At 42.5% G+C, this 16,183-nt stretch overlaps 1 protein-coding gene across 3 annotated transcripts in view; it reads right to left on the bottom strand.

Annotated features, from left to right (window-relative positions):
• SNX16 (sorting nexin 16) overlaps positions 1–16,183 on the bottom strand; it is a 40,208-nt gene that overhangs the window by 691 nt on the left and 23,334 nt on the right. For all 3 annotated transcript variants that reach the window (XM_090040245.1, XM_090040243.1, XM_090040244.1), the window contains exons 4-6: positions 15,223–15,371; positions 9,709–9,778; positions 3,763–3,899 (exon numbers count right to left, since the gene is read on the bottom strand). In XM_090040245.1, coding sequence (XP_089896371.1) covers positions 3,763–3,899; positions 9,709–9,778; positions 15,223–15,371 — 356 coding nt within the window. The remainder of the gene's footprint in view (positions 1–3,762; positions 3,900–9,708; positions 9,779–15,222; positions 15,372–16,183) is intronic.

Below are 16,183 nucleotides of genomic sequence, written 5' to 3' on the forward strand. Positions count from 1 at the left end.
TATATAGGATCTACATTTAGTAACTCATTTCTCAGTTACTTATTATTCACCTGAATCCAATCACTGGTCATTTATATTAGAATTCATAGCTGTACAAACTTATGTCCCAGTCAGGAGATGGTGACTTTGGATAAGAACTCAGACAGGTGCAGATGATCTAAGCCAGAGGCTGGCAACCAATGGCCCCCAGGCTGGATTTGGCCCATGAAGCCATGCGATCTGGCCTGTGGACTTTGGCAGCATTCACTCTCCCCACACCACAATGGGAAGAAAAGGTGGTGGTAGTGGCCCATTCCTAGTGCTCAGCCTGTCAGAAGTCTGCATCTGACCCAAGCTGGGTCATTCTTGCCTGCAAGCTGAAGGAAGTTGTTGTCCGTCACTTACCTAACAGACAAAGCATCTAACTTCAAACATGAGGGAAAACAGAAAAACAAAAGAAGATTCCTCTTAGACATATTTATCCATGCTCTCAATGTGGGACCAGTGGGTTTAAATGAGAGAGAAATTTTGTTTACAAAATTTGCATAAATAGTATCAACAGTGAAGTGAAAAAAGTAAATAGATCTTAAAACAAGGCAAAGACAAAATTTACCAGATCAGTGACTATACCTGGCCTATCAGCCTGAATAAAATTTGTTATTTCAGCATGAGAAAATGGATGTATAAAACTCAAGAGTCTGGAAATTATGATTTATATGATTTTCTTCATTAATTTAATTACATTTCTCTTTTATTCTTGCCTTCCTTTTTCTCTCATTTTTGTCTAATTTATTGTCTTCCCATTCAACTCAAAAAGACACATCCCAACATCCCCAGTAATGAAGAAATGCTTTAATATAGAATCTTATGAAAAGCAGAAACTGCATTGGACAAGAAATGTTTAAAAAAATGTTAGGGAATGTACACTGAGAAGATTCAATAAATACTTAGGCATGTACAAGTCAGCCTGCTTCAGTGCTGATTTTTCGATGCCTTGTTCCCCAGAATAGAATCCAGAACCTAGATTAAGTGTACAGCCTCTCTGTACAGTGCATGAGAAGAGGTGGGTGCTCAAGAATGGTACCCCTCGCTGCAAAGCAGCATAAAACCCCAAAAAACACATTGAGCCATTTAATAAAGATACAAACTAAGCCAAGCAATGCTAAACACAAGGGGCAAAATCCCAACCCTGTTAACTTAAGACTTCCGACTCAGGATTTCAGAAAAGCACAATTGGGATCCAGAATCCTCTGGCTGCAGGAGCCCACACTCAAGACCTCTTTCAAAGAACTGTGCAGTTTATGTTTTTCTTTATAAAAAGAGAGCTTCCAGAGAAGAAAGTGGTGGTGCCAACCTTTTACATAAGTAGCTTAGTGGCATAGGCAGAGGGAGAATAAAGTATTCATGCTACCACAAGGGGTAAGTCTGTGGGGGAAAGGGCAGGGGGAGGAGAAAGGGATATGGGAGTGTGGAGATGGAGGCCCCAGCAGTGAGGGAGGAAGCAGGGCACAGGCAGGAGCCGGACCAGGTGGTGGGACAAGATGAGGCCCTGGGGGCACATGCCCCCTGCACCCCGCAATTTGTGTGTGGGATGGAGGTGGCTGCTGCTGAGTGCTGGGCTTTGAGCCCTGCCGCCCCAAGAGCTGTGCAATGCCATGTGCATCCCACCGCCAGGCAGGCAGGGGGCGTGGGCTGCAGCAGGCATGTGGCATCAGCCGCTCCCAGGCCAGCTACAGCACGGATCAGCATGCAGCAGCAGCCATCCCCACCCTGCACACAGATTGGGGGGATGGTACATGCTCCCTAGTTCTTCGATTGTCCCACCACCTGGCTCGGCCGGGGCCCAACTCACCCCAGCCTGATATTGCCTGTGTCTCACTTCCTCCCTCGCCATGGGGGCTTGGTGGGGAGAAGCTGGGGCAAGTGCTGCACAGCCAAGGCGGGGTGCTCTCCCTGCTACACACACCCGGATATGCATGTGGGGCAAGGTGGGTGGGCTGTGCTGGGCTCTTCCTCGGGGGGGAGCTGGGCCAGGCTGTGCTGAGGGCAGGCAGCAGCAGCACTGGTAGGAAGGGGTTGGGGGGGCCTCTGGTGAATTTTTGGGTTGCTGTAGCACCCCCCCACTGTAGCCTCTCCAGCACCACTGGTTAGGTCAGCGGTGGGCAAAATACAGTCCACGGGCCGCATTTGGCCTGCTAGGCCATTCTATCTGGCCCGTGGGGCCCTTAAAAAATTTACAGAATTAACATTTGTCTGCCACTGGCTGCCTGTCAAAGATGACAGGAGCCAGGGGCAGTAGGACCTAGGGGGAGCTGGTGGCAGAACCAAGCAGCCAGCAAGGCCAGCCCCAACCCCAACCCCCCCCCCCCCCTTCAGCCCCCAACTGGAAGCTCCTCCCTAGCAAACACTTCTGGCTTAGGACTGTGGAGCTGTTTTTGCCTCCCTCTGCCTAAGAGGGAAATTCAGATAGGGCTGGGGGAGGAGGAAGGCAGGTGAGGATCATGGGTGATTGCCCCAGTCCTCAGGGTTGGGCCAGTTCCCGCTGAGTCCTGTGGTTGCAGTGATGCAGCCAGGAACCACAAGGTGTTGGAGGGCTATGGCAGCAGGCAGGGAAGTGAGGAAATGGCAGCTACAGATGGTGGGGGGTGAGTGGGTATGCAGCAACAGCTGGGCAGGAGTGTGGGGGCCACACTGGTGTCTTGGGGCCAGCACCAGCAGGGCCAAGAGTGGGGCTGCAGAAGCACAGGGTCCAGGCTGAGGGACTTCTGGTGGCAAATGTCAGGGGGCAAGACTTCTGACCCCAAGATGGTGACCAGGGAGCATGGCACCTGTCAGGGGGTGGGGCTACCCATGCAGCCCTTGACAGCTTGCCAAAACTCAGTAAGCAGCCCTCCACCTGAAATAAGTGCCTGCCCCTGGATTACACGATGTTTTTGTGGATCACACAAAAGATCTTAGGTACTTCAATTTCACTTAAGTCACCTTTTAGATATACAAGTGCTTTTCGGGGTGTGGACCTAGGTACTTTCAGAACTTTCATGTCAAACAGGAAGATGCCTAGAGGACTTAGGCACCTTCAGAATTATATGACACAACCCCTCACCCCACTCAAGAATCACAATTCTATATTTAGGCACTTCCATACAAATCCTGCTTTGAGCCATACAAATCTTTTTCTGAATCTAGCCCCTGATGAATGAAATCAAATCATACATCTAACACCATTCATTCCTTTAGCAATTGTTTTATGCTGTACTGCACAATCAAAGCTCTTTTTAAAATGGCTGAAGGAATTTAGTTCTTTACAGAGGGAAGTCCAGGATGATTGATTCAGTAGGTCCTACAGGACAGAACAGTCCAACATCACCTCCCCTGGGTGTGCTCCAAAATTCAGCAGATAGACACCACAAAGTTTTATTAAGAAACTTTGCCAATTTTCCCTTTGATTTAGAAAGCTTTAAAGTAGCATTGCAAGTTGTCTATTTGCTGCAGTAGCTCAGGCATCTCAGAACAGCAAAGTTAACACACAGACATACAGGAGATGAAAACAAATTGAGATAAGATTTGCCACGTAAAAAACTCCAAAACCTTTCAAATGTAAAGTCTCCCTATAACTCAAAGCAGCTTTACCACTGCATTCACTTCTAGGAAGGTGTTACAGATGGAACTTCTGTGCAGGCAGTGTAAAGAACTGCTTCAGGAAAAGCATTTCGATTGGTGTTGCTCTTCACAGACAGTCTTTATGAAAAGCAACTCATAAAAAGCCTAAAAGCTACCACGTACCTAATTCTCTTTTCTATAGCTTCTATATGAAGTTGTTTTTCATTTAATAATTTCTTCAGTGATTCCACTTCCCTTTGTTTATCAAGAAGTTCTTTTTGTAGACGGTAATTAGTTTCTTCCAGAGTTTCACAAAAAGCCTAAAAGAAAAATTTAAGGTAAAGTTAGTGGGTAAAAGGGTTCTTTTCCCCCTTCAGAAATATTAAAATTATGACAGGAGTTCAGTTATATTTTGTACAGATTATCTGAATATCATGAGTTTGAACATTTTTACTTTTGCCCTTTATAAAAACATACAACCAACACTTCGAGCCATGCCCTTAATATAGCACACCACACATTTTTGCTATATCTTATCACTGGCATTTAGGCAGTGAAATACAAAATGCTGTACCATTGTGCAACATAGATTGAAAGTGTATACAAGACTTTATAGCCTAGTGGTTAGGGATTGTGACAAGGGAGTCCTAAATTCTGGTCCCTATGTTACCATTTCAGCCACGTTCCCTGGCCTTGTTGTCAGAGTACTTCTACATGCTCGAAGATGAGGGTATCAGGCCCCTCAGAACTTAAATTCAGATTTAGTGAGTCTTTACACTTTTTTCCCCAGAGCTTGAGAAATCAATAACCCTGAAAAAGTCCTTCTAACAGTTTACTGCTTTGAGGATAAAATGAAAGGGGAGAAAAATAAATATTCTTTTCCTTAACAAATTTGAAAATGAAACAACAACAGTATGAGCAAAAAAAAAAAATCAGACTAGGTTACAAATATAGGTACACACCAAACAGAAAAGCAATTCCACTAATCATTAGTTTTCCTTGACAGTTCAAAACTGGTCAAAACAGTTCAAAACATACAAAAAAAGGTCATGCTAGGGAGTGCAAGGCCAAGCATGTCCATCTCTGATATATTCCAAAACTGGAAGTTTGCTGTGAGGCTACTCTGGACTCCTCCCCAGTTCCCAATCTCAAACCCTTGGCTTGGAATCAAGCCTGCAAACAGACCCAGGGGATAAATTCAGGGCAGCCTTCTGGCAAGCTTCCAGTTCTGCAATGCATCTGTGAACCTGGGTTGCTAGGGTGCAGGTAGAACAAGCGCTGTCTGTCTTGAGACCTGAGGCTGATGCTGTAAAGACAAGTCCCCCGCAAAAAAAATTCTGTAAGACAACAGCCATTTAGAAGGAACCTTGGAGGATTTATGTAATTTTATTAAATTACTCAGACACAGGAGAACTACTGAGCTATTTACTACTGCTGCAAAACAACTAACTACAGAATAATTTTTAAACACCCTGATGTAAGAATTAGTGCAACCAATTAACAACGCGTACAGCAAACAGAATGCAAATGAATTTATTCTTTTAACCATGTTAATCAGCAAAAGAAAAAGCATGTATAAAGTGTATACCCGGCTGAATTTGACAGTTTTTCCCAAGTTTAATACAGAGACCTAAAGTATACTCTAATATGCATCTAGTGCAGAAAGTGGAACAAGTCTTGGCATGGTGCCTCCTGCTCTATTACTGATAGCAGTCTACCAACAATCACGAGCAATTTTCATTTAATAATTTACATGCTCTCCCTGAATAATGAAGTCATCCAACTAGGAGGTAAACCATTTTTGCTTAGGACTACTGGCAATTAACCAGTCACTTGATTTACTTAATGAGAACCATTTGCATACCCTATTAAAAGTAAAAGGATACACAATTTTTATTGCTATAATAAAATTACCATTGTTATTCATAAGAGGATATCAGGCACATCAAGAATTTTTTCAGGTCCAAACATCAGCTGTAAAAATATTTTGGGTGATATGCAATTTTTTTTTAGCAATTTCTAAATTGAATAAAACACTTTTCAAAATACTGGGGACAGATTAAAAAAAACAACTTTTAAAGACACTTGCATTCATTACAATAAAAAGCAGACTTAGCATTACACCAGTTTTAAAATTATTCCCATGGACTGTGATAGGATGGAATTAATCTCAACTGACAAAGGTAATTAGAAACAAACTGTTAGTTCAATAGTGGCTTTGTTTACAACTGTTTTCGGGAAGGCTGGTCCCAGTGCTAATACATGGCATGCAATTCATGTTGTAAGAGTTCAAACACAAACAATCATTCCAATTAGGCAGACATCCCAATTCAGCAAGTTATTTAAATGGATTTTACTCTTGCAAAAGAAAAGTATTTACGATAAAAAGATTAATTGATATACGTACTATTTAGTTTTGTAACACATATACAAAGTTTCGGGAGCGTATAAGAAGTTAGATTTATGTACAAGCACATTAAGAGACAAAAAAGTAAGGCTTTATACCGCAACTTCTGAAGTTCACAAAACTGCTCTTTAATAGTGTGTTGTGGTAATTCTAGCTGAGACCTGGTCAGTATTCCTTGTAAAGGGCTTAACAGAGAACCCTGTAAACCCTGAAGGAGAGGTTTGAATGGAAAGGGTATTAGGCAGAGGGGCTTTTTTGTTTGATGTTTTGATTAAGTTCTTATGAGAACATAATTGTTCCCTGAGACTCAGCTGTCATAGCAAGCAGTGTCTGGAAGGAGGAAATAGCCCAGATGCTTACAAACAATAAAGAACACAGGCAGTCAATCGGTTCCTGGAAATGAGAGGGAATTGAAGGAAAAAAAGAGAAAACCAAAATAACTAGAATAACCAGAGTGGTTTGTCTGATGACTTTGTTTTGATTTGGTTTTTGGTAAAAACAGAAAATGAAGAAACACATTTTCAACTGGTTGCCAGCAGCACAGCTGGAGTGAGGAAGTGGTGGGCTCAGGCAGTCCTCCAACAATTCCTAGAAAGGCGAGGGTGACCATGCCCGAAAGCTTCCTAAGAACTTTTTACCAACTACTTAGTTGGTCTAATAAAACACATCACATTTAACCACAGAACCTTGCCTGCCTATGTTCTTAGACCAACTCGGCTACAACCAAAGCTTAGAAAGGCAACAGTAACTGGTGCAGCCGTAACATTGGCAATAGGAAGCCACTTCCTTGAGTGATGAGCAGCATTCAGTAAATAGGAAGTCAGGGATTGTTACCCAAGAGACTATCCCCAAGCAACATAAGGTACATATCAGGTCAAAATGGGGAAAATTACTTCAAGGTGCACTTCAGATATGCCATGGTGGGACAGGTATTAAAAATGTGCCCTTTTGATGACAGGAACTCTGAGGACGTGGATGAGGGTCCTCACAGATGTGGGGTGCCTGAAAATTAAGAGAAACAGACCAAAGGACAGGATCACTGAAAGAAGGAAACACACAGTTTAGTTACAGAACTGAGTCACAGGTACATTATTAGGCCAGCTGGAGATGGGGGACTCTGCTAGCACCCAAGAAGATACGGGAGATTGGACCCAAAGACCACAGAGAATATAGCAGTTGTGAGCTCCTCAGGGTACATGATTTCAGTAGCGGAACATACATCAGAAGGAAAAAGAGCTGGCTTGCATCAGAACGAAAGAGCACATGCTTGTTGCCAGAAGAATTAAGCTTTATATGGAAATGTTCCTATAGACAGTATCCAAAAAAGGATAAAATGCTGCAGATTTTCCCAGGCAAGGCTTCCAGTGGAGGAAAGGAAAGGAAATGGGTGCGCCGTCATAAATGCCTGAAATATCAACTGCCCTGATGCCATGATAAATGTGTGTGGGTAGTTAACAGGGCACTGTACACTCCTTGGACCCAAATGGAAATGCTCAGGTGGTTTGTACAAAGGGCTGAGAGAGTAGCAAGAGAAGGCTGCAGGAGGAAGACAGGACACGATATGTGCATAAGCCTCGGAATACAACAAGAGTCAAACCATCAGAAATTCGGCTCCAAGTAGAAGTGTGGGTGGCTAAAAGAACCTCATCCAAACAACTCCCAGAAGTCTCAATACAAGTTCAGTTGAACCTATGAGGGTTTTTAGATAATTATTTATTTTTTAATTTCTTCTGTTGTAAATAGTTGTGGATAACAGTGACTCTGCTTTGCTTAGGGCTTTGTAGGTCTCAAACAACACTTAAGACTACCTCCAGAAACAAACTGACAATCATTATGAAAACATGCTTCCTGCAAAAAAAAAATGCTATAAAGAAGAGCTGGTTGATTCCTGCAATACTAAATTGATTCACAGACAGAGACATTTTTTATTACAGAAAGACAGCTCAATTTGAATCAACTAGCCAATTACCTGGCAAGGATGACAGAGCCCTGGGCCACGCCCCCCCCATCTGGGCCCACTCCCCCTTCCCTCTTGCTGCCTGGGGTCCAGGCCTGCTCCCCACCTCCCCACTGCAGTGTCGAGGGGAAGGAAGGAGTATGCCTGGGCCTGAGGGTGGGGAGAAGCTGGGCCGCTGCTGGGGGAGGGGGAAAAGAGCAGTGGGCCCAGACTGACCGGCGGTAGCAGGGGAACAGGAGTGGGCTTGGGGCCAACACGGGAGGGTGGGGGTAGGGGAGGAGCAGGCCAGAGCCCAACGGGGGGAAGAAGCTTGCTCCTCCCCTCCCCCCACAGCTGCTGTGTTGGGTTGGAGCCAGCTGGGCTAGGCCTGCTGCCCCCTCCCCCCACTATGGCAGCAGGCCGGCTTTTCCGCTGGCTCAGGCATGCTCTGCCCCCTGCATTTGGGCTCAGGCTCAGTCCTCCCCTGGCCCCATGGTCACCACTGACACTATGGTGTGCCGGCTCCCCCACTCCCCCGTCGGGCCTGCTTGGGGATGGGAGGAGCAGGCTTGGGGCCCACACGGGGGAGGGAGGAGGAGTGGATCCAGGCCCGAGGGGGGGAGGCCTGCTCCTTCCCTCCCCCAGCTGCTGTTGCAGCCGCTTCCCCTCCACAGTTGTGGCAGACCGGCTTTTCCTCCACTGGGACCCACTCCCCCCAAGCCGTGTCACGTGAAGGGAGCGGCGGGGAGGCAGGTCTCCTGCTGGCCTCGCCCCCCCCTTCTATCTGCTCTGTTGCTGCCACTGCTGCCTCCAGGGAGCAGGGTAGTGGGGGTGAAGGGGGAGGTGGGTCCACTGACATCCTGAGCTGCACTGGCCTCACCTCCCCCGTTCTGTCCCTTGCGTCTCCACCATCATGGCGGCAGGCTGCCTCCTGTCAGAATGCTTCTTTGCACTCTGCTTGGCTGTTTGTCAGCCAATCAGAGTGCAAATAAAGCATTAAGGACAGACAGACTTAGGCTTTTATAATATTAGAATTATCTGCAGATAACTCCCTTTGCTGTATTTACCCAGACTCAAAACCACCCTGACTTTAAAATGACCCCCAATTAATTAGATGTTAGAAATGGAAAATTTATGTGTGTTAATTTTTCCATATCTTGAATCTAATTTTTGAAGGCAGCCTGCTCCAGCACCAATCCACGGCTCGGGCTCAGAGTTGATGTCTGAGCTGCACCCCCACCCTATCGCTTGCATGTACTCAAATCTAAGACTAGGGGCCCCCCATGTTGGGGGGACACCTCATCTTGGATTTGAGTAAATACGGTAAGTTTGAGAAATAATGTAAAGGTAAACAGCCTGATGTAAAAAAAAAAAATCTTGACCACCTGGAACTTTTACAGTGACAGACTTAGATGCAGGCCAGAAAACTGTTACACGATGACTCAAAATTTCAGTAACTCTTTATACAATGATTGATTGTATTCAGAACAAGACCTCTGCCACCAATTCTATCTTCATTCCCACTTCACTTGTTTCCAGCAGCTAGGACACTGCAGTGACCCATAGCAAAAAGAATACATTTATGGATACATGCATCAACAGCAGGGGAACAAATGCCATACTGGGTCAGATGACAGGTCCATCAAGTCAGGTATCTTGTTTCTCAGAGGACAAAAAAATATTAGGTTTAGAATGAAACAGTCTTTAAAAAAGACACACAATTGATGTACTGTATTTAGATGTTTTGTTCTTGTCATTCTTATAGTAAATGTTATACAGCACTTACCCTACTCTCTTCTAGGCTGTCAAATGGACCTGGTGGATCATCCAAACAAAGGAACTCTCTCACTGCAAGGCTTTATTTGAAAAAAAAAAAAAAAAAAAAAAATTTAAAAGCATGCACGTGTTACACAAATTGCCAATTGCTCAAATCATGAGCAAGACCTTATAAGGTGGGGGGGGGAGGGAAAGTGTTGCGTTTCTTGATTACATAAAACAAAAAAACCACAACAAGACATATCTAAACACATCATTCACACAGACAAACACACTCTAAGCACATGTGTAATTACCAGCTTGCTTGCTCAATGTTGGCACTGGGTGGCCAGCCCAGGTTCACTGAAGATGATGGGAATGGGGGTGAACAGACACGTCTATTCTCCAGCAAAGGTTGCAGAGTGTGAATTCCCCATCTCAGCATTGTTGGATCGCACTTCTATAGGGATTTCAAATCTTTGTCCAAAGTTGAGGCACATGTGTATCTAGATGTTGTTTCTCATCATTCTTTTCATTATCTTGGCTCAAGGTCGCTCCTGTCGTAAAAGTCAGTCTTCCAGCCTTGAAAGTTGTTCAGGCTAAACTGCAGGACATGCAGAATTCCTCCTCAATCCTGTCACTTAGCCTCTCCCCTCTGCACCTGGTCACAGACTGGTTCTTCAGCCATCCATCTAACAGTTCATTGTTCGGTATTTTGCATATTCAGCACCTTAGGAAACCTCCTTTTGTTTACACAGGCACAACAAACAGTCCATACACTCTTCATTCATTCAATCATACTACTATCCTTAATATAAAGTTCATAGCTTGATTACATATATAAATGATTACCTATAATACACACACTAACCATATTACTATCAATATAATGCTGTTATTACTAAATCTAAACAAAACCTAATCAAATGCCAAACCATCTAAGCTAACATGTTCTGGCCTTGTGTTACATATTGTTAAAACGTCATTCAAGTACACACTACACGCGTGCACGTGTAAAAAAGAACAATACCCAAAGACATTCATTCAAAGTCAAAAGTAGGGGTCCTAAAAGAGAGTAATGATTTTGTTATCAGTGAAAAGAACCCATTCTTTCCATTAATACTGATCGATTTTATATGCCATTCTTTAAATCCATTGGGTTTGCATATTAACCTATAATGGTATTTAACACATGCCACAAGTCCTTTAATCTTTTACAGCCATATAAAAAATCAGAATTTTAAAAGCTTCTAATTCTAAATTAGAAGCTATTAGAATTTTCAGTCTTCAGATAAAGGGTCATTCTTGAGGGCAACTGACAACCTAATATAGAGGCATTTTTAATAATACTGAAAAACAAAGTTCTGTGGGTTACTAAGTATTAAAAAATGAACTAAAGAGATTGTGGTAAAATTCTGTAAAGGCTAGAACCTGCAAATGGATCCCTTCAGGTGTGTCCCTACTTCAGTGCCATCTATGGAACTTTGCCTGGATCCGGAATGCTTCCAAATTAGGGCTCCATTTGCCCTAAGTTTTCAATTTATTAACACACAAAGTAGAAATGAAATACCAAGTATTGTGTCACACTGATGTAGTAAGAGAGATGCGCTGCATCATTATTACAAATGTATTACATGGGTAACTTTTGCTGTCAATACTTTGGTCTTAAAATTCTGTGCCACGTCCTTTCTGTGCCAAGAACAAGCCTAGAAATATTAAGTATTTCTTTACCTTAATGCATGAGCAATAATTATTATGCATATTGTTTATTTTTTGTGCGTCTCTTGAAAAAAGAATTTAAAAAGATTAATATCGTCAGTTACAAATACAAAATTCTTTATCATCAGCACTTAAATTCACATAACTCTTAATCCAAAATTATTATCTGGATTAGCCAAATAATGATTGATAGGAATAAACTCATTCTAAAATTTCACACTCTTACACAACCATAACAGGTTGGACTTTGTGGAAATATAATTATATTACAGAATGTTGTCAATTTGATTAGCCTGACCATTTGAACACTGTCCTTTTATGGCATGAGGCTACACTCCATCTTTATGGATAAATTGTTTTCTTATAAGATTTAAGATTTGTTGAATGAGAGTGCATTCAGCTCTCTCAGAAGAATTTATTACATGAAAGCATTGCTGCTCATAGCCCTGTTCTCCAGTATCTTTACTCTTGATTTCATGCAGTTCAACTCAAATGTATTTCAAAAAGTATCCAGTTACAAGATGATTTTGCTAGTAATTCTATTATACCAGCAAAGGTGGGATTAAAATAACATGACAAATACAGAAATGGGATAACCAAAAGCATAACAATTACATATCAGTACTGAATCTGCTATATAATTTTTTCTACTTGGAACAGGACCTATCAAAGTACTGCCTTTTGCTTTCTCTGAAGCAGTTTGAGAAACCCTATGATTTGCTACCTACTTAAGGGAAATTATATTGAATTGTAAAGCTACATACCAGGGGTGTCAAACAGCAGCTCCCTGGGCTAGATCCAGCCCACAGGGTGTATATCTAGCCTGCCAGGCTATCAGCAGGCCACTGGAAGTTAGAGAACACGGCTTACCACAGAATCCGGGGTCCCTGGACCTCAGTATACACAGCAACTAGCAGCAGGAGGGCAAAAGCAAAGGGTGATACAACCCTGGTCATCTGCTGGACGCTTTACTTGTCCCCACTGCAGTTGATGCAACTCTCCAGCTGCTGGTCCCTAGAGCGTGATCTATGCTGCAACTGGAGTTGCTACCATGGCATGGGCATGTAACAGCAGCAGCTCCAGCTTTGGCATGGGGTACAGGGCAGGAGCAGAAGCTGCTACCATGTGCCCTGGGTGAGAGCAAGAGCTGCTGCCACCATATCCTCTGGGTAAGAGCTGCTGCTCCTACTTCTTTTTCATACTCCAGGCAGGATCCAACCTGCAAGGTACCCCAAAATCCAAATCCAGCTCAAGGTCATAAAGGGTGCAGACAGAAGTGACAATTTTCATCCAATCTGACCAAAGAAAGCAGTCTATAGCCATGACTAAACACAAGTGCATGGCAGCAGACAGCTTCAAAAATGGCCCATTGGGTGAAAAATCTGAACCCTCATTGCATGTGGTGTCAGATCAAGATGTTTCAAAAAGAATGTCTTCTGCAACTTCTGTCTGCAAGGCCTGCCATCCTCCAGCTATTTTCAGAATGGGCGTAGGGAAAGGGTGTGGATGGAGTTTGGTTTGAGGTTTTTTCAGCCCCTGCTGGAGGTGGGGCAGGTGTACTGGAGACTCCAGAGGTGGGGGGTGGGGCTCCAATTCACCTACCCCACCCTTCAGTGCATGAATGACTGGTGCTTCCTGAGACTGGCGGGGGAGGGGGGCACCATGGCGCTGAGTCTGACACCCCTGCTATAGATGATCTTTGCATATAGGCATGAGAAGGAATTAAAGTTGACTACTAATTATCGTAATTTAATCCCATCAGGAATGCACCAAAGCATATTACATGGGTGTTTCACTGTGCTAAAAACATATATTACAACTTTTTTTTTTTGCAATAGGAACTGTGAGGAAGGAGCTACTGGAGAAAAACTGTATTTCTCTAATCACCTTTTTTAATGTCATAAGTAGTAAAAGAAGATTCCTCTATCAACTTAATCCCTCTCTGCAAGGCCTTCCCATCTTGTTATGCCCTGAAAAGTGTTACTGAGCATGGTATCCTCCCTGCTCACCCCATGCCCTAATTCTCCGGCCTACCTAGATAGAAAGAGGAAACAATGCCAAGTGCAAGAGGGTGCTACTCTATCACATCTCATGGTCAGGAAAGGAAGATGAAAAGCAAGTACACATATTAATACTATCCTACAAAATTAAACATACAAGTGGCTCTCTTTAGGATTAGGTGGAAGCAGAAGATAGCTGATGCTGCTTTTCAAGAGAGTTTCAGCTTCTGCTGAACAGGTTATACTTCTTTGTCCCTCCCCCTCATTCCTGGGCTTTGTGTGAGCCTCTTAAACCTAGTAGGTGGATCTCAATCTGATCTTCCTCTGAATTATCCTCTGAATCCCAAATGCAGTGATTAGACCTGTTCCTTGAGACAATGTTTAGTGCTAATTTAGACAGTACCACAAATTTTGGCTTTCAACTATTGGATTAATGTAGTGCTAGCAAGAGGCACCACCTGATAGCCCTAGTAAACGAAGCCCTTTATTTACAGTCCCAGCTTCCCACACACTCTGCTCCACTAGGATGTCTCAAAGGGAAAGAAAGAGGAGAGACTTCTTTTAGGATGAACAAAGGTAATTCAGTCTATGATGCATACAATTCTCGGCCTCTTCACAAGGCAGTCCAAAGCCTGGTGACAAATTTGTGATGAAAAAACAAATAGATCTAGATTACTCATATAGGGGTCAAAGAACTTTTAGTTTCCAATGAGCAAGTAAAGATTTAGATTCAGATGGAAGCAAGCTTAACTATTTCATTAGCTTTTGAGAGACTGGAGTCCCAGGAATAAGTGCCAGTATTATGTGTTTGACAATAAAGCTTATCTTATCTTTCCAGAAGATAAGCCTATTAAAAAGAATACCAAGGCTGACTTCCACTCAGAATGCACAGGCAACATTTTCTATACTCTATTTTCAAAACACACTAAAATGAAAGCACCTCACTCTGCTTTTAGTGAAAGCTCACATTTAACTGAAACAGGGATAATACAAAGGAACAAGGTTCTTTTCAAATTCACCTCTTCATATTACATAAACAATATAAACAGAATTACTACAATTATGCCTAGATACCTGTACTAATTTATAGGGTTCTTACTTATACCAGCCATTGATGCACGATGATGATAATTTACATTGAAGATGGCAGTGCGGCACAGCACTACTTCAATTAGTGTTAAACTAAGTAGCTCAGACAGCGTTGCAGTCTAGCTGTAATAGTATGAAGCTCAACGAAGTAGAGTCAGTAAAGTGTAGAGCACCTGTCTCTAAAGTCATGACAGACCCATTAGATCTGTGCTTATCATTGTAAAAACTGGAAAATTTTGAATGTCTGGAAATACATGACAACTAAATATGGGTTCATCTTCCCTAGGAAGTTGTGCGATTCAATACTATGGTCCTAACATGACTATATGCTGGTATAGATATTCCTCTACTAGAAGAGGAAATATACACTGTTATACTTATATAACTATTTTGATTTAAGAAAAGTCACACTGTAGGGAGTGATTGCAGTGTAGTACATGTACTGCAAACATTTTAGTGCGTTTTTGAAAGCCATATGTTAATTATGTATTCAGCAAAAAGCTAATCCTTTGGGAGTAAACATGCTTTGCAGTTAGTCTTACTTTTGTATTTTTAACTCAAATAATTACTACATGAAAAGAAGCTATAACATTTACATGATGGCTGACTGCAGTGATCAAGCCATCATATTAACAACAGAATTCAGTACCATATTGCTCATAGATGAGCTATTCTGTTACAGCCTTAAGGCCTAAACCAGCAGTTTAAGTATATTGAAAACAAAATTAGTCACATACCAATTTGCAATGTCTTTGTGAGCTACTAAATTCTGCAGGAATGCTTGCAATCCCAACTGTCGATCTTCCAGGAAGTCAGGGTTGTAATTATCCTTGAACCAGCGCTTTGGCGGAAGTGCTAATCGAAAACCTGGGAACATATCTTTCAACTAAAATAGAAACCAAGGATGATGAAAGAATATTAAAGTATCCATGAAAATAATTAATTAGATAAGGCATTAAATAAAAACATCTCTCTCCTTCCTGTTCTCATTAACTTGAGTCATGAATATTTACTATTCATGAAATAACAACTCCAGATCATACAGTTAATTTCTAACTCACAGCTCTACTGATAGTTTGAGCAGTTAATTGCCCCCTCAGTTTTCCCACCTGAAAAATGGAAATAAATAGTGTACTTTGATGTTTTATGCCTTTATAGCAGTCACATAGTACTTTATTATGCACCATGATAAGTATTACAGTGACAAACTGTAATACTTATCATGGTATCTTACCATTGGTATTCACAGCAAGTAAGGCACTTTGGGATGCAAGAAGCTATATAAATAAAATATATAAAAACCCATTATGAGCCCAAGAGAATAAAAAAGTAATCAGACAGTGTTCTAACACACAGACACCTCCCAGTAAATACTGAAGAGCATTAACATTTCAAAATGTACAGACACAACACATCCCAGTGCTAATTAGTAATTACAACACATCCTGGTGCTAATTAGTCATGTACTGGCATATTTACATTGCAATGAAAGTCTCTGAAATTTCAGAAACACTTTGACTTTGCTTTGTTTTCTGTTCACAGCCTGTCCCGGTTGTGTGCTGTATACAACCGTTCTTGGAATGGGCTCCAGGTGCAACAGTCCCAGACCAGCTACACTGGACACTGGATCAAGGATATAGGGGGAGGGAGGTGTCATGGGGGTCCCTACATGCTGGATCCAGCACCTGTTCCTACTGG

This window comes from Crocodylus siamensis, chromosome 3, assembly GCF_052110815.1.
Source record: "Crocodylus siamensis isolate JL-2025a chromosome 3, ASM5211081v1, whole genome shotgun sequence".
In the NCBI taxonomy this organism is placed as follows: Eukaryota; Metazoa; Chordata; order Crocodylia; family Crocodylidae; genus Crocodylus; species Crocodylus siamensis.